At 35.0% G+C, this 25,900-nt stretch overlaps 3 protein-coding genes across 5 annotated transcripts; all 3 read left to right on the forward strand.

Annotated features, from left to right (window-relative positions):
- The first annotated feature begins 85 nt into the window (after positions 1 to 85).
- On the forward strand, positions 86 to 14,112 carry LOC144837464 (guanine nucleotide-binding protein-like 1). 2 transcript variants are annotated; one of them, XM_078692592.1, is made up of 12 exons: positions 86 to 161; positions 435 to 575; positions 802 to 955; positions 3,617 to 3,704; positions 5,777 to 5,974; positions 6,910 to 7,192; positions 7,502 to 7,591; positions 8,386 to 8,541; positions 9,160 to 9,338; positions 10,115 to 10,286; positions 10,827 to 10,967; positions 11,328 to 14,112. In XM_078692592.1, exons 2-12 carry the CDS (start codon positions 479 to 481, stop codon positions 11,618 to 11,620), a joined length of 1,851 nt encoding a protein of 616 aa, XP_078548718.1. In that variant the 5' UTR covers positions 86 to 161; positions 435 to 478; the 3' UTR covers positions 11,621 to 14,112. The 2 variants fall into 2 exon arrangements, with proteins under 2 accessions (XP_078548718.1, XP_078548719.1); XM_078692593.1 differs by having other exon boundaries at positions 94 to 103.
- A 1,796-nt stretch (positions 14,113 to 15,908) lies between these two features.
- Positions 15,909 to 19,085, forward strand: LOC144837482 (splicing factor U2AF 50 kDa subunit-like). The gene is made up of 2 exons (XM_078692620.1): positions 15,909 to 16,041; positions 16,598 to 19,085. Exons 1-2 carry the CDS (start codon positions 16,014 to 16,016, stop codon positions 17,914 to 17,916), a joined length of 1,347 nt encoding a protein of 448 aa, XP_078548746.1. The 5' UTR covers positions 15,909 to 16,013; the 3' UTR covers positions 17,917 to 19,085.
- Positions 19,086 to 19,785: 700 nt separating this feature from the next.
- On the forward strand, positions 19,786 to 25,764 carry LOC144838415 (quinone oxidoreductase-like). Of its 2 annotated transcripts, XM_078693754.1 has the most exons (9): positions 19,786 to 19,884; positions 20,401 to 20,558; positions 20,864 to 21,016; positions 21,293 to 21,456; positions 21,955 to 22,006; positions 22,492 to 22,641; positions 22,914 to 23,015; positions 23,417 to 23,512; positions 23,994 to 25,764. In XM_078693754.1, the coding sequence occupies exons 1-9, from the start codon at positions 19,812 to 19,814 to the stop codon at positions 24,153 to 24,155; spliced, it is 1,110 nt and encodes a 369-aa protein (XP_078549880.1). In that variant the 5' UTR covers positions 19,786 to 19,811; the 3' UTR covers positions 24,156 to 25,764. The 2 variants fall into 2 exon arrangements, with proteins under 2 accessions (XP_078549880.1, XP_078549881.1); XM_078693755.1 differs by lacking the exons at positions 19,786 to 19,884; positions 20,401 to 20,558 and adding an exon at positions 20,759 to 20,766 and having other exon boundaries at positions 23,994 to 25,761.
- The last annotated feature ends 136 nt before the right edge of the window (positions 25,765 to 25,900 follow it).

The raw sequence follows: 25,900 nt of genomic DNA on the forward strand, positions 1-25,900 counted from the left end.
TAGCTTTCTCTATTTTTTTGTTGAGAAAAATGTCGGGTTACTACGCATGTGCACAACAATCCATCAATTTAATGATTTTTGTGTACTCGACTCGCGACGACAAGTACGTTTTTTGTGTGTAGGATTTAATTGATTGACTGTCTACTTTTCATCCTTTTCAGGTTATTTAGTCTTTCAAAATTAATAAATTTAATGTTCAGTTTCAAAAACGATCCAACGTTTGATACCTTTTCAGTAATAATAGCCTACTACATTGCTAAAAACCTAGGCCTAGCTAGGCTAGCTGGCTAGGCCTATAATAGCCTGGCTTACTTACTAGGGTTTCACGCCGCCGAAACACTCATTGTGTGAGGGGCACAACATTATTAATATGGCTGATTTGTTTTGATTGTAGAATGACTCAATATTAACCAACTTGCTAATTTAACTTTCAGAACCCTGTGATGTGCAGTTGATTGAAATAGCAACAAGTTCCATCATGCCACGGAAAAAACCTTTTAGTAATAAGCAAAAGAAAAAGCAACTTCAAGAAAAACGGGAAAGAAAGCGAGGCAACGAACCACACAGATATCCAGGTATATAGGCCTATGGCGTGCCTTAGCCGGGTGTACATCTGTTTGCGTTTCTGACATGGCCTATCCATTTTGGTTCATTCACCATTTATGAAATTAGAATTTGAATAGTAAATTTATTTGTCTAATTAAAAATGAGTCTGTATATAAATGTTTTTGGATCGTTGAATAATGGTTGAATTTTTTGTGATATTGATTAAATATTATCGTTATTTTAAATTTTGAACAGGTCAGGCTCATCGCCCTCGACCGCGTCAACTCCCAGACAGCAGTGAGGATATCGACTCTGGTTCAGATAGTAGTGAACACAAAGAAGCACGCTTGTTAAATTTTCAACCTTTTCTTTCAAGAAGATTTCCAGAAAAGAAATATGATCCCACTAGGTAAATTTAGTTTGTTGTGTGGCATGCATTTGGAAAAATATGAAATATCATATTGCGGTCATACTAATCTTCGCCTTGTAGGGCCCGGTATCGCCTGGTAGGGTTTTATGATATTTAGTTGTAAATTTAACTTATATATATTTTTCTTTCCAGAAACAAGTTAAAATGAGTTAAAATATTGGTTTTTTCATTCGTGTTTTTTTTCTTTTCATTCGTCACAGCGCGTCAACAACAGCATCACTTATCACAAAGGGCGGTTTTCAGTTTCGGGAAAAACATAATCAGTATTTTGACAGTTTTTTACATTAAAAAATGTATTAAACGTACAATTAAATTAATTAAATATCACACTATTAACATTAAATATTATGTTAGCATGTACTGGATAACATTTTATAGATCATAAAACCCTACCAGGCCCTGTCAAGCCTACCGAGCGAAGATTAGCATGACCCTATTTCTGGTTTAACCTGGGTCTTGATACGATCAATGAATCTTTTCAATAGCTAAAACAGAGAAGTAAATAATTGTACCACCCACTATTACTGTAACACTTGACACATTTGGCCAGATTGTGTTTATTCTACGTCCAATATGGTAGTGTTTGTTATTTGAATAATTATGAAGTTAATTATTAACAGCAGGAAATTGAAAATATCAACACTATACATCATAAAGCTCTGTCTACACTAGCAAACAAGTTTGACAAAAAAAAAAGTGATATGCCAAAACATGGTAGTGATATACCCAAATATGGTAGTGATATGACATCATGTCCATATATGGGCATATCACATATTTCTATTGTATACCATGCTTTTTAATGAACAAGATCAGGTTTTGCCCGAGTTTACTTACTGAGGGCATAAGACTGGCAAGTTGGTGTGAAATGGAGTTGATGTAAGACTGAGTTGGCATAGGACTGGCAAGTTGATGTGAGAACAAGTTGATGTAAGACCGAGTTGGCATGGGACTGGCAATTTGGTGTGAGACCAAGTTGATGTAAGACCGAGTTGGCATAGGACTGGCAAGTTGGTGTGAGACGGAGTTGATGTAAGACTGAGTTGGCGTAGGACTGGCAAGTTGGTGTGAGAATGAGTTGGCGTAGGACTGGCAAGTTGGTGTGAGACCGAGTTGGCATAGGACTGGCAAGTTGGTGTGAGACTGAGTTGGCATAGGACTAGCAAGTTGGTGTGAGACTGAGTTGGCATAGGATTGGCAAGTTGGTGTGAGAGATCGAGTTAGCATAGGACTGGCAATTTGGTGTGAGAGACCGAGTTGGTATAGGACTGACAAGTTGGTGTGAGACCGAGTTGGCATAGGACTGACAAGTTGGTGTGAGACCGCGTTGGCATAGGACTGCCAAGTTGGTGTGAGGTCGATTTCGCAAAGGACTGGCAAGTTGGTGTGAGACTGAGTTGGCATAGGACTGGCAAGTTGGTGTGAGACCGAGTTGGCATAGGACTGGCAAGTTGGTGTGAGACCGAGTTGGCATAGGACTGGCAAGTTGGTGTGAGACTGAGTTGGCATAGGACTAGCAAGTTGGTGTGAGACTGAGTTGGCATAGGATTGGCAAGTTGGTGTGAGAGATCGAGTTAGCATAGGACTGGCAATTTGGTGTGAGAGACCGAGTTGGTATAGGACTGACAAGTTGGTGTGAGACCGAGTTGGCATAGGACTGACAAGTTGGTGTGAGACCGCGTTGGCATAGGACTGCCAAGTTGGTGTGAGGTCGATTTCGCAAAGGACTGGCAAGTTGGTGTGAGACTGAGTTGGCATAGGACTGGCAAGTTGGTGTGAGACCGAGTTGGCATAGGACTGGCAAGTTGGTGTGAGACCGAGTTGGCATAGGACTGGCAAGTTGGTGTAAGACAGAGTTGGCATAGGACTGGCAAGATGGTGTAAGACATAGTTGGCATAGGACTGCCAAGTTGGTGTGAGACCGAGCTTGCATAGGACTGGCAAGTTGGTGTGAGGTCGATTTCGCAAAGGACTGGCAAGTTGGTGTGAGACTGAGTTGGCATAGGACTGGCAAGTTGGTATAAGACAGAGTTGGCATAGGACTGGCAAGTTGGTGTGAGACCGAGTTGGCATAGGACTGGCAAGTTGGTGTGAGACCGAGTTGGCATAGGACTGGCAAGTTGGTGTAAGACAGAGTTGGCATAGGACTGGCAAGTTGGGGTAAGACAGAGTTGGCATAGGACTGCCAAGTTGGTGTGAGACCGAGTTGGCATAGGACTGGCAAGTTGGTGTGAGACCGAGTTCGCAAAGGAACTGGCAAGTTGGTGTGAGACTGAGTTGGCTTAAGACTGGCAAGTTGGTGTGAGACCGAGCTTGCATAGGACTGGCAAGTTGGTATAAGACAGAGTTGGCATAGGACTGGCAAGTTGGTGTGAGACCGAGTTGGCATAGAACTGGCAAGTTGGTGTGAGACCGAGTTGGCATAGGACTGGCAAGTTGGTGTGAGACCGAGTTGGCATAGGACTGGCATTAGTCTCTCCACTCTCTCAAAAGAATATTTTTCTCAGAGTTGAATGGTTTTCATGTCGCACATCAGGGAATGTACTTTTACAATACAGCGTCATTCTGCAGAAGCATGCACATTATTTTATAATAATAAGCACTTTTTTTTCATTTATTTTGTTAACATTTTAATGTTAGGTACAAGCTACATTTTGAAAAGGAAACAAAGCAGGAATTAGCCCAGCAAAAGAAACTTGGAATGCAGCCATTCACTATGTTACCAGAGGTATGCATTTTATTTCATAATTTTCTAAAAAAAGTTAAGGTACCTGCATTAGGTAAAAAGAGATGAATAATAATGAATTAATTAATCTGACCCAATAGTGTAAAGATGTATAAAATTTATAGATGTATAAAACTTAAAGATGTATGATATTTAAATTGAAAAGGTAATGAACACAATTTAAGAACACATGTAAGGCAATGTTTCTGCAGCCAAACAAAATTATCGGTTGTTAAAATAAGGTTTTTTTATATTGTGAGTATTTTAAAGATCAAAATGTTCTGTAGTTGATATACTACATAGTTTTCAAATGTCTAACTTAAATACTATATTGTTTCTAATAAACGCCCCGGGGGCGTTGCATTTTTTCCAAAAGGGGTGCGGGGAATTTATTGGAGGTACATTTTAACACCCAAAATTACCTAAGGCTGCTTTAAAACAGTTAAAACGTTTGTTATTTGTTGAAAAACAAGTTAATGTGCAAGCTATATCTAGGCCATATCCCGCTAGTTATTTGACCAGCAATAAGTCCATCGCTAGTGGGTGAAACAAATATATTTCCCTTTAAAATACCAATCTAAGGACTGGATACACATGCAATTCTATTTGAGCACTCATTACAATACGGAAAAATCTCAGAGAGGGCGTTTATTAGGGGCGGGGCGTTTATTAGAAACAATACGGTATATCTGTTACACACTTCAAATGGACGTGTAAAATCTGGTTAGTGAATTTTTTTGTATCATTGGGCATACGTGGTAGTACAGTACTGAAGAAGAACCTAAATGGGATGTAGTGTACACAATATAATGCTAGTAATACCATTACACAACCTCCATGACTCTCATGGTATTATACATCATAGGAGGCTTTGCACATTGCAAGTCTGTTTAAATGTCAACTGAATCAAGTTGATTAGATTCAGAGACTTGTATGTGTTATATTGGCATAGCATCAATTGACATAGCCCAGTTCTCAGTCTATTTTTATCTATATATTAATTAGCCATCTGGTATAACAAAAGTACAAAAATGTCATTTATTTCGTCAATTAAAAAACATAATAAAACAATACAAATAAACATACTATAACAAAAATGACGGTGACATGATTAAACAAAAGAAAACCTAATTGCTGTACAAATTTTCTCCACCGTCACAGGTGACATACAGTATAAAAGACAATTAATTTTGTATATATATATATATATATAGGTAACTTTATTTCCAAAAAATGTAACAAAACCACGCACTGTGGATTTACAAAATCTGATAAGTTCTTACATGCATGCTTCTTACAACAACAAAAAATATAAAATAACGTACAAAATAATGATTCAAAATAACAATAACAATAACAATCTCACGCAAATGAATTAAGTCGTTTAAATTACTTAACTTAATTAATTTGTATACAAACCAAATAAATGTAAATTTAAAAAAAATATTGTACATTTTGTATGATCTTTGGAAAAATCTATATTTGAAAAGTTAAATGATCATTATTTTTTTGTTTTAAAGTAATTACTTTCAATACAATGAACAATCAATATAAAATATGTGCAATCTGTGTTTGAACATGTGATATCTGTATTTAGTATTACTGTAGTTCATTTCGTTTGTATTCTTCTACATTTATTCATGTGTGTCCAATTGGTTCTTGTTCCCACTAACATTTATAGTACTTTCAATGATAACATTGTGAACTAATCAGCAGAGAGTTCAAACATTATATTTAAGCAGTGTCAATATTGAGGCAATATTCATTACTTTAGTTATATAATTTGATTTGACAGACAGTTGGTAATAATCAATCTTTATGTCTTGAATAATGAGATGATGGCAACTTATGTTACAGCTTATCTAATATTCATCTGTCTTATTTATTATGCAGACTTCATAAAATACGATTCACAAAAAATCAATGATAATTTCATGCCACATATCATTTCATGTTAATTTATATACCGTATATGTGTACATATGCACTTTTGACACGCAAATTAGACCTCTAAATTTTGGGTGCGTCTTATACACATCAATTCTTACAAAAAGGTTATTAAAAACATTTTTCAGATTGAATTAGAAGTAAATATCGAAGATATCTATCAGCCTGGATCTGTGCTTGATATACCAAAACGACCACCGTGGGACTACACACTGTCCAAGGATCAGGTGGAGAAGAAAGAGGAACAAATGTTTCACGAGTACCTCAACAACATCAGGGCTAAATATTCAGCTGGTGAAGTTAGCTACTTTGAGTGTAACTTAGAAGTAGGTTAATAAAACATTTTTGTCACAAGCATTGTCTACACTTTGACAAACAAATTTGTTGTGCCCATATATGAACATGATGAAGTAATATCACTACCATATATGGGAATATCACTACCATATTTGGGCACATCAAACTTTTTTTGTCAAACTAGTTTTATAGTGTAGAGAAAGCTTTAGTAGATTCTTTTGTTACATACCACACGCGCGATACGAGGCTGAGCTGTTGATGACAGATCACGTTCGATCAACCTGTAGTATGCACTGTCTATAATTGTTCTACTCTGCACCCAAAATTACAGTGCTACCTGTTTTAATGGTTTAGTCCTCGGCCTAGCCTCTCAATAAAAGTAGGTGTGTTATAAAACAAATGAATGTTTTATCTTTATGTATTGGAACAAATAATTTCATTTGATGAAAGATTAAAATGTGTTATATTTTCACTCGGCTTCACCTCCTTAAGAATATAAATATTCATCTTTCACCTCATGAAATTACAGTACACTCAAACCATTCATTATTTGTATAATATTGACTGTTCTATTTAACAAGGGGGTCAGAGTACGGTATGACAGTCAGGCTTTCAACTGCATGCCAACTTGATGGATTTCGTAATAATTGAGAGAAATAATAGGTTGAGTTAAATTTAGAAAATAGGTCGGCTATCTTGTAATTATTTACCATAAATAATTAGACTCATGCATTATTTATGATATCTGCCTCATACATCCAGAAAACAAATTTTATCTCGGAATCATAAAGTTTAGAGAGTCACAAGTACTATTCCATGAATTTTAAATTGAGTAAATATAATTAATTGTTCTTTCTCTGTAGAAACCAATTTAATTTACAACCTGGATAAACGCATTTTAATGTTAAAAAAGAGCATTATAAGCAGCTTATAATGATTGAGATTGTTTGTAATTTGTTTTCAGACATGGCGTCAATTGTGGCGGGTCGTGGAAATGTCAGACGTGATTCTTTTAATAGCCGACATCAGGCACCCAGCCCTTCACTTCTCACCAGTACTTTATGATTATGTTGTTAAAGAATTAAAGAAACATCTTATATTAGTTTTAAACAAGATTGACCTGGCACCGCCGTCATTGGTTGTCGCTTGGAGGTCATATTTTCGTGAAAAATATCCTTGTCTTCACGTTATCTGTTTTACATCATTCCCAAAGGAAAACTTTAGCTCGAAAATTGATCCTGGAAAAGGTAGATTTAATTTAGATTACTATTTGTAAACCATAATTTAAAAATGTACATCTTATTGAATATACCAATGATCTATAATAATATAATAATAATAATAATAACATGTTTATGACAATGACAAAATGGGCACTGGAAATTTCAATAACAAATTCAAGAAGCAAATGCTTATAAAGAAAGAACCCCATTTAAAAAACATTTTCCTTAAATATGTGAAAATCAATTTTCAACAAAATACAACACTAATATTACACAAATAAATTCAAAATTCATCTGTTTAGCACTGATTATGTTGTAACTACTTTTCTTCAGTTTTGCATCGGAAAAGGCGACGAGGAGCTTTCAGTGCCGTCGGACCTATGGATCTGTTGAGAGCTTGTGAATCAATTTGCAAGGATAAAGGTGAGTTCATCATGTTCAGTCAGTGAGTGGTTGAGACGGTGGAAACGTAATTACGTAGCCATAATATCGGCAAGGGTTCGAGGCTCACTCGCTCCATGGTTCTGGTTGTACAACACCAGATAACGACTATAAACCGTAGGTCCAGTGTGCACATCTAGCTCATGTGCACTTTGAAGAACCTAGTACATCTTTCGAGATGAGTAGGGGGTTACCCCAGTGTACTAGTACACACACAGCCACTGATCATAACTGGGCCCTCTGGGAGAACAGTGGTTACCCAGTATAAATAAATAAAGTTAATTACAAGAAGACAAACAAGATGAGAACATCACAAGATTGGCAATGGTTCTCATTGATTCTAGGATAACTACCTCATAGACAATTCCTTCAATCAACTACTGTACACCTAAGAACAACTATCAATCGAGATAAGTAACCGCTGCAACAAACTAGTTTGACAAAAAAAAAGTGTGATGTGCCCAAATATGGTCGTGATATGCCCAAATATGGTAGTGATATGCCCAAATATGGTAGTGATATGCCCAAATATGGTAGTGATATGCCCAAATATGGTAGTGATATGACATCATCATGTCCATATATGGGCACTTCACATTTTTTTGTCACTTAAAGTTTGATAGTGTAGACAAACCTTAAGATTTAGATTAAACTACAGTACCAGTAGTTGTCTCAGGTGGTACCCTCCCCTTGGACATCTGTACATAAATAAATCCTTCATTCACATATGGCCAACAATTCCATTATCTGACATTAATCCCAATTTTTTTTTTCAGTTGATTTAAGTAGCTGGAGGAATAAGATAGAGTCTGAGGTCAGAGGTGATGATTTTCTTAGTTGTCATCCCCGTCTAGACTCTATTATTCAAGAGCTGACACTTTACACAGAACATGAATTCTTCAGAGACGGTGTCTTGACAATAGGTTGTGTTGGTGAGTTACTTTCATAGCTTGCTGTAGAATAGTAAATTCTTTATTGTACATCTGTTTACACATGACCATGACTTTACGTCTTAACTGAAGGACAAGAACAATGAAGTTCAGGTATCTTGATTTAAAGACACAGTACAAGCTGTGAGTGAGTGGCCGAGCGGTTAAGACAGTGGAACCATAATTATGTAGCCGTAACATTGGCAAGGGTTCGAGGCTTGCTCGCTCCATGGTTCTGGTGGTAGAACAAGTCTTTTTTGAATTATAGAAGGACTATAAACTGTAGGTCCAGTGTACACATCTGGCTCATGTGCACTTAAAAGAACCTAGTACATCTTTCAAGACGAGAAGGGGGTACCCCAGTGTACAACATTCACACTTGGGCTAGCTAAAATTAAAAGAAATCTCCTATCTAAATCAAACCAATTTCCTTTCTTTCCATTATGCCATGCCACTCAATTGTTTGCTAGTTCTTAAGTTCTGTCTACAAAATATGATATGCCCATATATGGACATGATGATGTCATACCACTACCATATTTGGGCACATCACTAGTTTGATTGTGTAGACAAAGCTTTCAATTTCAACTCTTTGTGCATTTGTCTTTCTTTTTTCGATAGGTCACCCAAACGTAGGTAAATCATCATTAATGAACGGTCTAGTAGGTCGAAAGGTTGTAAGTACGTCAAGGACACCAGGTCATACAAAACATTTTCAAACAATCTTCCTGACGCCGACGGTGAAACTTTGTGACTGTCCTGGCTTGGTTTTTCCATCAGTTGTTGATAAGCAGTTACAGGTTAGTTATAAATGACGTCTTTTTAGCTTGAATACAACTTTTTTTTAAATCCTGCCACTTTTTATACTTTATTGTTTTGATTTAGCTTTTTTCCTAATTTTATTTATATCTCCATTGAGATCCAGTCACTGATACCCACAGAATTGTCATTTGTTCAGTAATTTGCTTTTGATTTATTTTTTAACATAACAATAAGATAGTCCCAATAATTCTATGTCTTATACCCTTTTCACATCTACATACATTTGTACAACTTAAAACTTATCTGTACAGCATACGCAAAATTTCAGAATGAAAGCGTACAGTAGTTGCGCGCTATTTGATTGCTATGATTGGTCAGTTTGATACCAGGGCAATACACATGCGCGCAGTAAGAACTCGGAACATCTCGGAACAAAAACAGGCCTCTCATCTGTGTGTTTTTCTCCCGAGATTTCACAGAGGACCACAAAATAGTATTCACACTATGCAAACCTGGTTACAACAAATTCACTATTATCATCTTAAGTTTTATATAACAAAGTATAAGAATGTCCTGGTTAGTCTTGTAGGAACTAAAAGCATTCAAAGTAATTACTTAAAAATGTGATCTGTACAGTGTTTTATCGATTAAAGTAAATTATTATTCTATCATACTTGTAGTTTATTGGTACACCTTAGGTTACTAAAAGTAGTTATACATACTGTATATGTAGATAAATAAAATGAATGTTTAAATGTCAACACATACGTATATTTCCTAATGACAGATTGTTATTGAATAATTGTTGTTTCAGATTTTATCAGGTATTTACCCTATAGCCCAAGTACAAATGCCTTACACTGCTGTAGGATATCTAGCACAAAGAATTCCTGTAGTTAACCTCTTAAAGATAAGACACCCAAGTGACGATGCATCATCAGAGAGTGCCTCAAGCTCTCAATGGTCAGCTTGGGATATTTGTGAAGGTAATAGTTTTTGTTTTGATGCATTATACATCTAGACTGTCAACTCGTGTTTCTACCATAGATGTATTATACATTTAGATTGTCAACTCGTGTTTCTACCATAGATGTATTGTACATCTAGACTGTCAACTCGTGTTTCTACCATAGATGTATTATACATTTAGATTGTCAAAAGTCAATACAAATTTTCGAGTGGCCGCTTACGGGAGGTAATTTACCATATAAAAAATCAAATTTTTAGTTTTAAAAAAGTGCCCGAGGCTGCTTACGAGAGGTGGGCGCTTACGGGAGGTACCATATTCACTAATTAGATAGGAAGAACAAACAGGCTTTTTGAAAGTGCGGCCGTTAAGGAAAGTGGCCGCTTACGGGAGGTGGCCCGCTCACAGAGGTTCAACTATACATCATTTTCTTAACAGGTATATGGCAGCCCTTGTCTGCCCTTTTCACATCGCTGTTGTCTTGTGGACTCTCTAGTAGTTTAATATAGAATATCTATGATATTTCTGCCTTATGAATACCATCTTAATCTTTTTTCAGCTTGGGCAGAAAAGCGTGGTTTTGTAACAGCAAAAGCTGGTCGTAATGACACTTATAGAGCAGCAAATAACATTCTTAGACTGGCTGTTGAGGGTCGACTTTGTATGTGCATGCGCCCCCCAGATTATACAAAGACGAAATGTAAGTACACTGGAGCCTTCGTTTTATGTGTGCTATTGGATCAAAGATCATGCGTAAAGCTCTGTCTACACTATCAAACTTTATGTGACAACAAATGTGCCTGTATATGGACATGATGATGTCATATCACTACCATATTTGGTTATACCTCTACCATATTTTTGTCAAACTAGTTTGATTGTGTAGACAGAGCTTAAAATTAGAAAAATCAAGTTTTGGTTTGGTGACCTGATAATTACGTGTGAAAAGCAATTGATATGTAAGGGTATGTTCACACATACGATACGATACTCTGCGTAACTTGCGACTAAACTAGTGAAACACTAAAAATACAATAATTTAAAATAATTTTTTTTTCAGCATTTTGGGAAAATAACCCGGAAACAAAGGAAATTGCACTGTTACAGGCACAGCACAAAAAACTGCAGGAATTAAGTAGAATTCCATGTTCAGATTTTACAAGTTCAGACAATGACAGTGATGCAGATGTTGAAAGTAATGACATTGAAAGAGAGTCTGACCCTCTGAGAGAGGACGATGAAGATGATGATGAAAAGAAAGTTAAAGTTAAGGATCCATTACCACTAAAGACTGACAATCCTTATTCTTTATTGGCAACTAACGGTGACGCCAATGATGAAGAATTGAGATAATATTTGTGCTTTTGAAATCAGTGAAGAATTTGAAGAAGAAAGATTGCAATTGCATAGTATTTAAAAGAAGTGTTGTATTGGCAGCATTGTTTATGTGAAGCAAGACCCTAGGCTATGACAGTGCGTGATTCTCTATTGATTATAGAGCAGTTGAGCCTAGTTAATTCAAGTATGGGTGGCTATATTGCTAAGCTCAGCCTACTCATAACATTGTGCTAAATTTAAAAAGAACGGGACGTGTTATTGTTTTTTGTGAATTAATGGTATTCAACAATTCATCTAAATTTCACTGATATAAAGGCCTTCAAAAAAGACCATAGCACCATAAATGTCATTACATAATAATTATTATTCAATTATTTTTTCTGATTTCTAATGTTTATTAGCATTTTAGTTCATTGTAATTTACTGATACATTTGTTCCTGCTTTTATATCTACAACTCTAGATCGTAACAAATAATTTTATTTTTTAATTTATCATTCTTTATAAACACCTACAACTCTAATTTAACACAAATTTATTTTAAAGTTAATGATAAATTAATATTCGTGATGTGTTGTTTTTGATCATAGTTTTGTTTTAAAGATGTATTGTCCCTTGAAACACAAAAAAATGAAGGTCAAAATATTCTAAATTTAAATTGGCCATATCAAAGTAATGTTAAAGTTATTCACTTTAAGTCGAAAATTCGAGCCAAAAGCAACAAATTTACGTAATTAACAGGTAAATTAGTTTGATTACATTTCGTCTGGAAAATCGTCGCGAGCGAAAGTAAACAAAGATTTCAAACCACGAGTACGCATTATGCATATGCTAATTAGGATTGTTTACAACTCGTCACGGGTTGAGAAGGTATTTTCACACAGATCGTGAGGAAGTTTTATGATTATGCATACAGAGTAGCCAAACAAGCGCATTTCATTATGGGGTATGTTTTGATCGAAAACTTTGACTGGAAGTCAGAGTTATTTTTTAAACAAAAAAACGTCTGTATTTCAGTTAAATGATTTTTTTTTCGACAAATTTTTGGTGATAGTTAATAACTATTATGATACTTCAAAATGACCCACCTTTTTTCGAAATCTGTTATTTTTTATTTTTTTGGAATTAGTCAAAGGGACAATACATCTTTAACTGGTTGACAAAATATTAATATTAGATATGACTTGATATTATATAGACTATATGATTGTAACACATTGATGTAAATTAGACATTTAGACATTGAATCGGGACGGTAAATGAAGAGAATGGTAGTTAACAGAACGTGACGGTTATTTCGAGACACGAGCGATGGCAGTCATCGCCCTCCTGACATAGTCCGCAGACCCTGTACACTCGGACTTGATGGGGCGTGTTTGACACTAGTTTGTTCAAGTCCAAGTTGTTGGTACAATTGATGAGAATCTGGTAAAATGTTCTTTAAATGGAAATAGTCACAATTTACAACTTGTTTGCTAGATTCTTTCAGTTAAAGGATTACACATATTTTTCAGCAGTTTCTGCCAATAATAAATAATCTACTTGCTTTAAATTTGAAATCAGGTAGTTCGCTGCAAAATATCATAACCATCACTCTACAAATCAGTACTTTAATGAACATTGTGTACAGTATATCATGAGGGAGGGCGTTTGTAAATTGGACGGCATATAAAGTGCGTAGCGCACACGTTATGAAGTTTTATTATACTCAAACCAACCATTGACAGATTAATTGTATTTGTCTTTCACTTTTCTACCATCAAACTTTCCATCCAATGGTTTTTTATGGCCTGGTGTGTTGATTAGTCTACTTGGATTGTGCTATTCTTACAGCCTAGTCAGTGGCGTAATGGCTATGAACGCTCACTGGCTAAACCCAGAGGAATATTCAAATATGTCAAAAAGGGCTAAAAATGCCCAAGGCCTCCAGTGTTGAAGGGCCACTTATGGTTCCCAAACCAGGTGTGTTGTTCAACAGTAACAGTATTCTACTTTATGTTATTGTTATAGCCTAGATAGTTGGTGTACTACTTAGATTATTTTATTCTTACAAGTGGCTGTTAAGATGCATTCACACTGAGCTGAAATTGGTTCAGTGGCTGAAGAAAACACTAGGCTATGTTACGTTTTTACATTTTTGTATGAAATTCGGAATGAATGTGACCTGCCTTATTCTCAAACCCTACACCCATTTTCAACATGATTTTTTATTTGACTATACCGTATCAGAATCCTGGACGCGGTCTGAACGTAGTTATTAAATAGCAAACCTGATTGTAAATTCTAACGCACTATTTTAATGTATTTGTGAGATTTCAGTCAAACTACTTAATGTTAAATATAGTATAATAAACAGTTTCCTTCAATTTGGATTTTTTGTTATTACTAACTACAATATTTGGTTTTAGTATTTAATAGTTTTGTTTGTTCTTTTAGAAGTTACAATTTATGCAAATATTATAAAAGTTAAAGTAGTTGAAGAATATTTAGTATATCTACAAGATTATTATGAATGTTTTAGTCAATATTAGATTTTTTTGTGGGGGGGAGGGGGGTTTAGGGGCAGGGGGTTTAGGAGGAGGGGTGTGGGTGTTGGTTGAACCAATTCAAATATGATAATGTCACAAAAAAAGTGTAATATATAAAATGATGACATTTTAAATATTTATGTACAATTAAACTTCCCAGAAGTGAAAATTTGTTGAGCACAGTGTTGTGACAGTTATTCTCAAGAAAAACTAAATGTTAATTTATATTATGTAATAGAATGCACACTAAGGAATATGGAATGACAATTTTGGTAGATTAAAGACACGTTCCAATTACTCTGTGTACATTTTGGTAATGGAAATTAGTTAACCAGAACCAATTTATTTTATTACAAACTTCACTTACAACCAATTTTAACCATCTTTTTTCTCAATATAATATTTGTTATATAAATGGAATCATTGGAAATAGAATACTACTGTATTATACACTAAAGGCCAATTTACACAGACCAGTGGTAACGGTAAGCGGAAAACAGTGTACCTTGTCCCGCGTAGAATCTGTATAATATCCTTTGCAGGAACTGTTACTGCTCATCTGTGTAAATTGGCCTTAAAGCAGTAAATTTTTCAATTACTTATTGTAAATGTTCGTGATAAAAACTGTTTAATCCGCTGAATTATTCTTTTTATTTTTTCAATTACCGACTTCTTTTTAAATGCTGTAAAAAATACAGAGTAAAAAGGCAATATGCGGACTGCGATGGCACAATCACTAATGGGTGTATTCTCTTCTTTCCTATTATTTAAAACATAATCAAAACCTCCTTTCTATTACTCTTTGTATACAGTATAGTAATTAGTAGTAGGCGAGTCATAATATTGAGTATTAAGCTCTGTCTACACTATCAAAATGTGATGTGCCCATATGGACATGATGATGTCAAATTACTACCATATTTGGGTATATCACTACCAAATTTGGGCACAGTACATTTTTTTGCCATATAAAGTTAGTGTAGACAGAGCTTTACAAAAATGGGTTTGCTGTCAATGTCACCCCCATTTTTCCCACATTTTTATATATAGTTTTTTTTGTTGCAATAATTGCATTGTTTGCAACTTGAAATGTTATCTCAATTGTTTCCATTTTCACTGTAAAAAAACAACACCCCCTTTTCTACTTTACACGCATCGTCAAATACAGTCTTATAAAGACCTTATCTCCATCTTCCCCTTTCTTCATAGTTTAAAACTGAACAGCAAACATACATTTAGACCGGGCCACATTTAAGACCCTATTCAATACTTTAGAACATTATTTGAATGTTTGGTGTTTTTTTTATTATTATTTTTACATAGATACAAGAAGTTTGTACATTGTATTTATTCCAGTTGCCTTGACTTAGCATGATTTTTAAACGTATTTACTGTCATTCATAAAATAGAAGTAAAACAAGCTGTACTACATAGTCTTTATGCAAATTTCACAGTTACTGTACTAATCTATATTTGGCTAGGCCTATATGTTATAATGTATTTCACATTCAAAATGAAAATAAAAGATTTAATTATATTGACAACACATACACAGTGTAGTTGTATTTTTGTTGTAGATGTTTATAAAGTGTAGTTAATCGACTGAATATTTGTAAAAAGATAAATATTTTAAAACATTATAATACAGTACTTTCCATTGCGTTTTGTAATAAAAATGTGAAACGCAATATTATACTATGTAACGCATTATTCAAGGTATCGCCATTTGGTATACATATCAACGCAGAACGTTAGCGTCGTCTCGTCGTTTGAGCGTCCATTTTATGTTTGGCACGTGAATTTGTTTGTTCTGAAATACGTTAGATTTACCGATTCATCAATAAATAACGAATTGATTTTAGACAACCTTTTACTAGAAATATGGGAGGTCATGAAGATGATGAAAGAGGTACGTAAAGTATTTAATAACGCAATAACAATATCAAAATGTATTGTGTAAATTATAGGCTAGGCTAGGTAGGCCACAAAAAAGAAGCCGGTAGGCCTACTTTAATTTCTATCCGGCGGCAATATTTCCCACTGCTGCCGAGAAAAAACTGAGAATTGTACATTAGGATTCTTTGGCTAAGCCTAGCCATTAATGCGTTGGCACTACCATCAACGCTTGGTGGATCATCAGCTTGAAATTACAACGAAAAGAACATGTTTGAATCGTGTAACCTAGAACTAGGGCCTAGCTAGGCCTAGAAAATGATTTTTATTTAATTTTAAGTTCAAATTTTATTTTTAGTTGCTTGGCCTAAATTGATTGACCGTCGTAGGCCTAGATTTATAGCTTTTTACTAGATAGTACAGACTGTACCATCCATGCCATATTAAATATTATTTACAATGATATTGTTTGGGATGGCTAAATATTAAAAACAGAGATATTATTCACTATAATCTCTATAATAAAACATTTACAGTAGCTGAAATTAAACATACCCAATTTTTTCTTTTAGGGGGAGGTGGCCGACGACGCAGTAGGAGTCGTAGCCGTGAACGTCATCGTCGCAGTAGGAGCAAAGACAGGAGAAGAAGTCGTAGTCGTTCTCCCAGAGATAGAGGAACAAAGCGTAAACCAAAAAAGGTCCATAAATACTGGGATGTGGCACCTCCTGGATTTGAGCACATTACTCCACTACAGTACAAAGCAATGCAGGCAGCTGGTCAAATACCAAATTTTACTTTACCTACAGCGATGGCGACTATTGATCCAATTCAGGTGCAACAGCAGCCACAAGCCATGCCACAAGATCAACCTCCTTTAGAAATAACGGATCCGTTTGACCCAGATTCTGCAATGCCTGTCGTCGGTAGTCAGATGACCCGGCAAGCAAGACGTCTGTATGTTGGTAACATCCCTTTTGGCGTTAATGAAGAGGCTATGATAGACTTTTTCAACCACCAAATGCATCTGACTGGATTGGCACAAGCCTCAGGCAAACCAGTGTTGGCTGTCCAGATTAACCACGATAAGAACTTTGCATTTTTGGAATTCCGTTCGGTTGATGAAACAACACAAGCCATGGCTTTTGATGGTGTTGTTTTCCAAAACCAATCTTTAAAAATACGCAGACCTAAAGATTACCAGCCGGTACCGGGCGTGGCGGAAACGCCCTCTGTACACGTACCTGGTGTTGTTTCCACAGTTGTGCCTGATTCCCAACATAAAATTTTTATTGGTGGCCTACCGAATTATTTGAACGAAGATCAAGTTAAAGAACTTTTGAGTTCGTTTGGTCAACTGCGAGCATTCAACCTTGTTAAGGACAGTGCCACGAATATGTCAAAAGGGTACGCGTTTTGCGAGTACGTTGATATTAACCTGACCGACCAAGCTATTGCTGGCCTTAATGGTATGCAGCTTGGCGACAAGAAGCTAGTTGTACAGCGCGCAAGTGTTGGTGCCAAGGGTGCACAGAACCAGTTGAATTTACAGGTACCTGGCTTGAACCTGTCCAGCTCAGGACCTACAACTGAGGTTCTTTGTCTAATGAATATGGTCACGGCTGATGAACTGAGAAATCTTGAAGAATATGAAGAAATTGTTGATGATGTTCGTGAAGAATGCGGTAAATATGGCTTGGTTCGAAGCCTTGAGGTTCCACGTCCTATTGAAGGAATGGATATTCCTGGTGTTGGCAAAATATATGTAGAGTTTGCCAATATATTTGAAAGTCAACAAGCTCAGCAGGCTCTAACGGGTCGTAAATTTGCAAACCGTGTCGTTGTCACGTCATTTTACGATGTTGAGCGATACAGAAGAAGAGAATTCTAAAAAGTAATTACCACTCTGACGAGGATCGTAGCAAACATCACTGATATTGTTTTTTAATATTTAGAGGAACACCATTCCATTTTTATATTAAAATTAAATGGGAGGTGTTCACAAATCTGTAATGTCAAGGTCAAACTATTTTCCTCTGCAATTTAACGTTAAAAGCCAAGATATAGATAAAATACCATTCATGCTAATTTACACTTTTGCTTTAACAGTCTGATTAACATGTAATTAAAGTTTAAAATTAATAAAGATTACATATTTTACAATATTATCTATTCATTTAGTGAACCAACTTTTTTATTAATTACTAAGTGTTGTTAATTACTCTAAAATAAATAATGTATGATATGCTCTATCCTCATTACCAAGTACTTACCTGAACTTTGTATTAAAAACATGTAAGCATTATAAAAAAGAATTGTACAGTTATTATCAAGTATCCTAAAAACTGACCCACAATGTCTGTGTTAAGAATGTTACCGTATATTTTAAATATGGTAGGAAATTGTGGTTTTTTGTTCAGTATGATATGACCTTCACAAAATGTAATTTATCTGTTTTGTAAGTGTGATTTGATAGCCCAACATACCCAGTCATATTGTTAACAATTCAATATTATTGCAGAACAATTATATATGTATCTAGTACATTATGTTGGAGTATTGGGAAACAGATATGCAGTAAATTACATTAATACAACTTGGCAATAGAAAACATAATGATTGTTTATATTTCGTTTTTAAAAAGAATTAAACATGTTATTTGCATTGACATTTCCATTACTATTTAGCAATGTTAAATCTACTTGATAAGTTTCTATCACAGTGGTGTTACGGTACCTTTAATGCAAATCAAATCACTTATATGGGCTGCTACTTTAGCATATATTTAGAACTGATGTAGATGTGGTGCGCGCGGTGTTCTAATGTATAAATAAATATTTCAATTTGGTCCTAATTTTTGTGAAAACTATTTTTTAATGTACTTTTTTTATTTAAATATTGGTTGATAATCGTAGTAATGTTAGTAAAGTAGCTTAAGCATTTTTTAAAAATCATAATTGTTTGTTGTTGCAGGTGACAACTGTAAACTACACTTCTTCTCACTAATATGCTTTGCTAACTTAGCTGTACATTTGATGAATAAAAACTTCCCTAAGTAAATTGTGATTTGTTTTCATTTTACTGTTGTGTATAATGTAGGTCTTGGTAAGAGAGGCTGGTAGGCCTTGCTGTTTTCCACTAGATGAATTTCTTCACCAAATCCAATATTCTGGTAGAAAAAACACTGTGCTACACTTTCCACTGTAAGAGCGAATAGTTCCAATTTTCATTTCTATTGTGTCTGCTGAGTTTAATAAAATCATAAAAAATTAATATTTACCTGATAAAACTGTTATTTAAATAAACATATATTCAACTGGAAGACCTAATGGCTTAGCAAATATTATTTTTGTTAAAGATCTATTGTCCCGCAAAAACCTGAAAAATAAAGATTACTGTAATTAAATTGGACTTGAATAGGCCTTTTTGTAGTTTTAATAAAGTTGTTCACCTATAAAAGAAACTGTTAATTTTAAATTACATTTTTTTTCAGGAAAATATCGATCCTAGTAATAACTGGTATGTGACATTAAAATGGCAAAAAAAAATAAAAATATCTTAATGTTTTTGGAAAAAGTGATCCAGATTAAATTTACTATAAATGCATGGCCTATAAAAATTTGATTTTATCATTACATGGATAAATCTTACGTAACTGTATTTGGAAGTCTCAGCAACCAATCACGAACTGGCTGACCTGGATTCATCCACACGCTGCATGCATGCAGCACAAGTGCTCTATTTTGCAAGTGGTGTAGCATCGTAAAAGTGGTTTATTACCTTTTGATGAAGTTTTCGGTTTTCATTTATTCACTGGTCTTGTCTAGATTTATCGTGTCTTCTTCAGATTATTGTGAAGGTAATACAACAACTAGGCCAAGTCGTCGTCGCATGGATATTAAATCATCAATTAAATTGTAGGCCTCTAGACTAGGCCTCTAGGCCCACAGAGAGTTAGAGTAAGCCTACTACTAAAAAGTAGCATTGCTAGTCTCAGGGAATAGCCTAGTAGGCCTACTGTCCTGTAGGTCGGGCCATCCTACTGTAGGCCTAGGCCTACTAGCTTATAGTAGTAGTAGAATACACCATCGTGATACTAGCCGTTAAACAAATTGGTGATTAACATTTGCCAGTAAAGAATTGGTGTCAACCGAGTTCTGAATGCTTTTTATATTATATTTTTATACATTTTTTTCTCGGTATGATGCAGCAATGCTATGCGCAATTTGAAATTCCTCGGTGTTAAAATTTATATAAACAGTGAGATGCTTGTGACATTGGTATCTTATCTAGCTTTGATACAGTAATATTAATATCAAGGTGATCATTAAAATCTCTTGAAATCTTATAAAATTGTGTTTGTTTTCAAATCTAGGTTCATCTAAAGGTTCAGTCTGTTCTGAAGAATCAATGCAAGTTAGTCGAAACCTTCTGCAGGCCACAATGAGAGCAGTTAGAGTGCATGCGTTTGGTGGGCCTGAAGCGTTACGTTTTGATACAGATGTAGCAATACCCGAACCAAAAGAAAAACAGGTTTGGAAACAGCTATCAATTATAAATGCATGTCACCTGAGCATCATGAAAGAACATTTCGCATTCACTTTTTTTCAGGAGGTAGAGAATACAGCAATTACCGACAGGGATCAAAGTTGAACTGTATTAAGCTCTGTCTACACTATCAAACTAGTTTGACAAAAAAAGTGTGGTGTACCCAAATATGGTGGTGATATGCCCAAATATGGTAGTGATGTAACATCATCATGTCCTATATACTTTTGCCAGGACTAAGGGTGCGTATCCAACATTCTAGCTAATGTAATGTAATTAAATTTCATCAGATATTAGTAAGAGTACATGCTGCAGGAGTTAACCCTGTTGAGACGTATCTGAGGCAAGGCACTTACCACATTAAACCAGCGTTGCCATGGACACCAGGTAACGACTGTGCTGGTCTTGTTGAAAAAGTTGGTGGTGAAGTCACAAAATTCAAAGTAAGGATGAAATTGTTATGCTGGAAGATTTTTCAGAAACTGTACTGTATTTGAACAAAATGTTATTTCTTCATAATTTTTTAAGTAACTGTTTTTATTATTAAAGCAGGGAAGAGTGAACTCTTCCCTGATTAAAGAATATATAAACAGTGGCCATTTTCGAAACCCTCTGCGTTGTTTGCATCACTTAGCTGTCACCTAGTTGCTTAATAGTATCTCTATGGTTTTAAATAAACTTTTTCCAGGTTTAACATTGTTACTTTCTATATTTCCTAGCCAGGTGATAGAGTATTTACATACAAGACTGTGAGTGGTTCATATGCAGAGTACACAGTAGCCAATGAGAATGATGTTTTTAACTTGCCGTCAGAGCTTTCATTTCAGCAAGGAGCAGCAATGGGCATTCCATATTTCACTGCTTATCGTGCTCTTATTTTAAGGTCTTGTAAAAATCATCTTCAGATAAACATTTCATTAGATATTAATTCTTGTTCAGTCTGTCAAGTTGCGTGGGTGAATTTGAGACATAAACAATATCATGAATATGGATGAAAGTAATGTGAAACTAAATTATACCATTTTCAGACATGCATCTAGTGCCTATCTATGCTAGCCTAGTAGCAGGCCTAGGTTGGCTCTAGGCTAGTAGTAACCTCTGTAAAATTTTAAAAAGGATATTCATACAACATTCCAGAGAGTGGAATATTCCATTTTCCTCCGCAAAGTTTCTCTCAGTTTTGTCTTTCATTGTCTTCATTTTATGAATTGTTTTTGAGTGAATATATAAGAGTAAGATTCTACTCTATGCAATATTTTTGAGTGAATTCAAGAATAAGTTATGATTCTACTCTGTGCATTGTATTTGAGGAGTGTATAACAGAAAATACTAACAGAATATACAAAATAATTGAATTTAAATGTTTTTCTTTTTATTACAGAGCAAAGGCAAAAGCTGGGCAAAAAGTGCTAGTCCATGGTGCAAGTGGCTCGGTAAGTGAAAGCCTAGTAAACAGCGACATTTCACGACCTATCCAGGTCATCTGACAAAATGATGGAATTCTGGCGTTTGGTCAGTGACCTGTGACGGGGTCAAGGAGGAATAGTTTGATATCTTTCTAAACTTAATACTACCTGGATAACTGAGAATATTCATGTCCGTAAAGCCTAATTTCTTTCTAATTTGCTTACTGACTAGTTAGGATTTTCAAAAAATCTTTACTAGCACTCTAAAGGTGTAGCTTAAAAAGGGTAAATCTTCAGGAAAAAGAATGTTTGTTCGAACCTTGCAAACCTAAAAACAATAGACAAACTGCACATACAGTAATATCTGGACATAGACTGTTGTTATGTTTTGAATGTTGCATCAGATACTGTTTAACTGTATATATATTAAATTAATAATATGGTTATTATAATATGAATATATAAAATAGAAATAAAATAATAATATTACTTTGAACCTTTTTAATGTGTAGGTTGGTATTGCCAGTGTCCAACTAGCAAAGGCTTACGGAATGACCGTGTATGGAACAGCAGGGAGTTCAGAGGGCTTAAAACTTGTCAGCAATATTGGGGCAAGGAGTGTATTTAATCACAAGGAACCTGGATACACAGATAAAATTATGGTATATATCACATTTATTTAACATACTTACAAACATATATTCAGCATAACTTATGGTCATAAAACAGTTGTAAGGGCCATCTGAAAAGCTAGGCCCAACTCGGCCTATGTAGGCTTGCGAAACATATTCTGCAAACCAAATTTCAGAAGTCGATCGTACCAAGGGTAGTCTATATTGATGTTTTTTTATGCTATAATGTTCATGTTGAGATGAAAAATAGAATAAAAGGTAAACAGTTATTTACATTGTTTGTATTCTCTTTGCAACTACAGGAAGCTACAGACGGATTGGGTGTTGACATTATTATAGAGATGCTGGCTAATGTAAATCTACAAAAAGACTTGGAATTACTGGCTCGTGGAGGCACTGTTGCTGTAAGTTAATACCTGTCTCTAGATCTGTCATTCTTCATCTGTACTCTACAGGCTTTACCTACATGTCTACTATACCCTGGTGTATGTTAGCTAAACAACCCTACCACTTTATTACGGAAAACCGATGAAAAGTTAACTTACCATAACTCTATGTTTTCCATAATAATATTGTATTTGTTGTATTTGTTGTCCTTGTCTTACAGCTTATGGCTATGAGCGCTCACTGGCTAAACCCAGGAGCCCCGGGAGGTTATGAGGGCCCTGAGCAGAGCCCAGAGAAAAAAACAGGCATTAAAATGTGTTCAAATACGCTTGAGGCCTTCCTAAACCAGGGGCCTCAGGCATCTGCATTACACTACTGTTGTCATTTTGAGTGAAACATTGCATTGATTGTTTTGAAGGTTGTAGGCAATCGAGGAAACATTGAGATAAATCCACGTTTGACAATGGTAAAAGAGACAAGTATAGTAGGGGTACTGTTTCCACCAGGCGCTGAGGTAGGCTATGGATTGAGGTTATTTATTATGAAATGGGTATTAAGGAGGAGGAACAGGTGTGTTGCTAATATCCAGCCAACCATGCATTGGTATTACTATTAAATTTATAAAAATCACAGTTGGTACTATCTCGGCATACAATGGCAAGTAAAAAGAGCTCTGGGCTAACCGAAGTACCTTCCTTTAAGCCCGAATGGCTAGTAGGTTGTGGGAACTTGAAATTGGGACGAAATGACCGCATAAAAATAATTCCAGCATAAAAGACATGCCATGGCAATATCAGAAAAAAATCACTTGTTGCTGTGCCCAAATGGTGGCCAATTGGGGATTAATTATAGGGCTTGTTTTTTTCATTCAGGGTATTGTGAAGTAGGCGGAGCATCTATATATCACCATAAAAGGAGAATTATGTGGGTACACCTGTAGTGTTAAACACCATAAATAGTTAAATTGAAACTAATTATTTGTTTTTTGTTTGCAGGAGGAAAAGCAGCAAGTAAATGCAGCAATACAGCCAGGCATGGAACAGGGTTGGATTAAGCCAGTTATTGGCAAGGAGTACACAATGAAAGAGGCTAGCCAGGCTCATGAAGACGTCATAAGTAATAAGCCCACTCTGGGACGTTTAGTGATTGTAATTTGAACTGAGAGGGTTCTTGAGAACAAACTTTACACAATGTTGCATTCATCATGTCATTTTTAGGGGAAGACACTAGACCTACCTTTTTTTTGGACCTAATTTAAAGTCACACACTACATTTTATGTAAAAATAAATACTATATGGACCTATTGCGCTATTTTTTTCGTCTTTAAATGGTTAAAAATGTGAAAAATAAGTTGATTCTAATATTAATTTTAGCAGCCTTCTATAAATCCCAACATGGATCGCGCATGTATTGATATTTTCATATTGTGATGTAATGCAACCACTTCGACCGATCGTGTGAAAGGATAAACAAATAAAAGAACCGTAAATTTTCAGAGAAAATACCAGGTCTTCCCCATTTGTATTAACACATTCTGCACTCTTTACACCTACAAAACTAAGCCAACTAAGCTAGGCCTAGAAACGTCTACGATAGAACTTTCGATGCAAGCTACTAAGTTGGTAGTGCATTGTTTTATCTTTTTTTCTCTTATAACGATAATAATATAATAATAAGAAATGACCTGGTTTAATGTTTTTAAAGTTATATATATAAATCCAAAGGCAAATTACTGAAAAAAATGACAATGCTGTGGGTATCAGTGGCTGGATCTCAATGGAGATACAAATAAAAAAGCGAAAAGCTAAATCAAAACGATAAAGTAAAAGCCAGAAAAGTTAGCAGAGCTTTTTAAAGTTATATATATATATATATATGCATTATTTTATTAAGTCTAGTGTCTTTAATTATTCTGTGAAACATTCTGTAATTTTGAAATGGAAAAAACAATGAGAAACCAGTAAAAGGACAATCACAACAACTTATTTTAAATACTTTTATTTTATGTAGGAATATCTGGTTTGGTAAAGGTGTTAAGCACCATGCTAATTAGCATATCAACATAATTTGTACCAATAATGGAATATATTTATAAAAGAAACTGTCAATAACTGACTTGTGCGACAAAATATATTTACAAATGTAATTTTATAATATAATATGCTAATATAAATTAAGTATTACATCACCAACATTTTCTATATAAAAGAGATATCAAGGTTTTATTTGTCTAGTGTAATATATCTTTGGTTTTATTACTCTATAAAATATACTTATTTTTAGTTTCATTTAACTGTCTATAAATTGAACGTACTCTAAAGCTCTGTCTACACTATCAAACTTTATGTGGCAAAAAAATGTGATGTGCCCATATATGGACATGATGTCATATCACTACAATATATTTGGGCACATCACACTAGTTTGATAGTGTATACAGAGGTTTAAACATACAGGGAAGAGTGAACAGAACATACATACACTGGTTATTCTTACCTCGTAATAGTTCAGCCTGCAGTTAATAGTCAATTTTTATATAGCAATATGTACCCAAAGGTCATGTATACAATTTTATCCAAAATATATTTAGACTATTTACACATAAAAATATACAGCCTCTAAACATCAAGGTATCATTGGAATGGGTTTTGTACTAACAATCAAACACATCACATCAATGAATTTTTCATACAATTAAATTTACAATAACTCTACTATCTGTACTGTAAATCTGTACCGCAAAGCTTCGTTTACACTATCAAACTAGTTAGGCGATGTGCCCAAATATGGTAGTGATATGACATCACATTTTTTGTCACATAAAGTTTGATAGATCTAGAGCTTGTAGACAGAGCTTTAGAGTACAGAATTGTTCTGTACACGATTCTGTATTTGGAACTC

Source organism: Antedon bifida, chromosome 3, assembly GCF_963402885.1.
Source record: "Antedon bifida chromosome 3, ecAntBifi1.1, whole genome shotgun sequence".
NCBI classification, from domain to species: Eukaryota; Metazoa; Echinodermata; class Crinoidea; order Comatulida; family Antedonidae; genus Antedon; species Antedon bifida.

Coding starts and splice junctions, on each gene's coding strand:
- LOC144837464 (XM_078692592.1), top strand. CDS start 479: ATGCCACGGAAAAAACCTTTTAGTAATAAGCAAAAGAAAAAGCAACTT. Junction 3,705..5,776: donor CATTCACTATGTTACCAGAG/GTATGCATTTTA, acceptor AACATTTTTCAG/ATTGAATTAGAAGTAAATAT. Junction 10,287..10,826: donor AGCTTGGGATATTTGTGAAG/GTAATAGTTTTT, acceptor ATCTTTTTTCAG/CTTGGGCAGAAAAGCGTGGT.
- LOC144837482 (XM_078692620.1), top strand. CDS start 16,014: ATGGGAGGTCATGAAGATGATGAAAGAG. Junction 16,042..16,597: donor TCATGAAGATGATGAAAGAG/GTACGTAAAGTA, acceptor TTTTTCTTTTAG/GGGGAGGTGGCCGACGACGC.
- LOC144838415 (XM_078693754.1), top strand. CDS start 19,812: ATGAAGTTTTCGGTTTTCATTTATTCACTGGTCTTGTCTAGATTTATC. Junction 22,007..22,491: donor TCCATGGTGCAAGTGGCTCG/GTAAGTGAAAGC, acceptor TTTAATGTGTAG/GTTGGTATTGCCAGTGTCCA. Junction 23,513..23,993: donor TGTTTCCACCAGGCGCTGAG/GTAGGCTATGGA, acceptor TTTTGTTTGCAG/GAGGAAAAGCAGCAAGTAAA.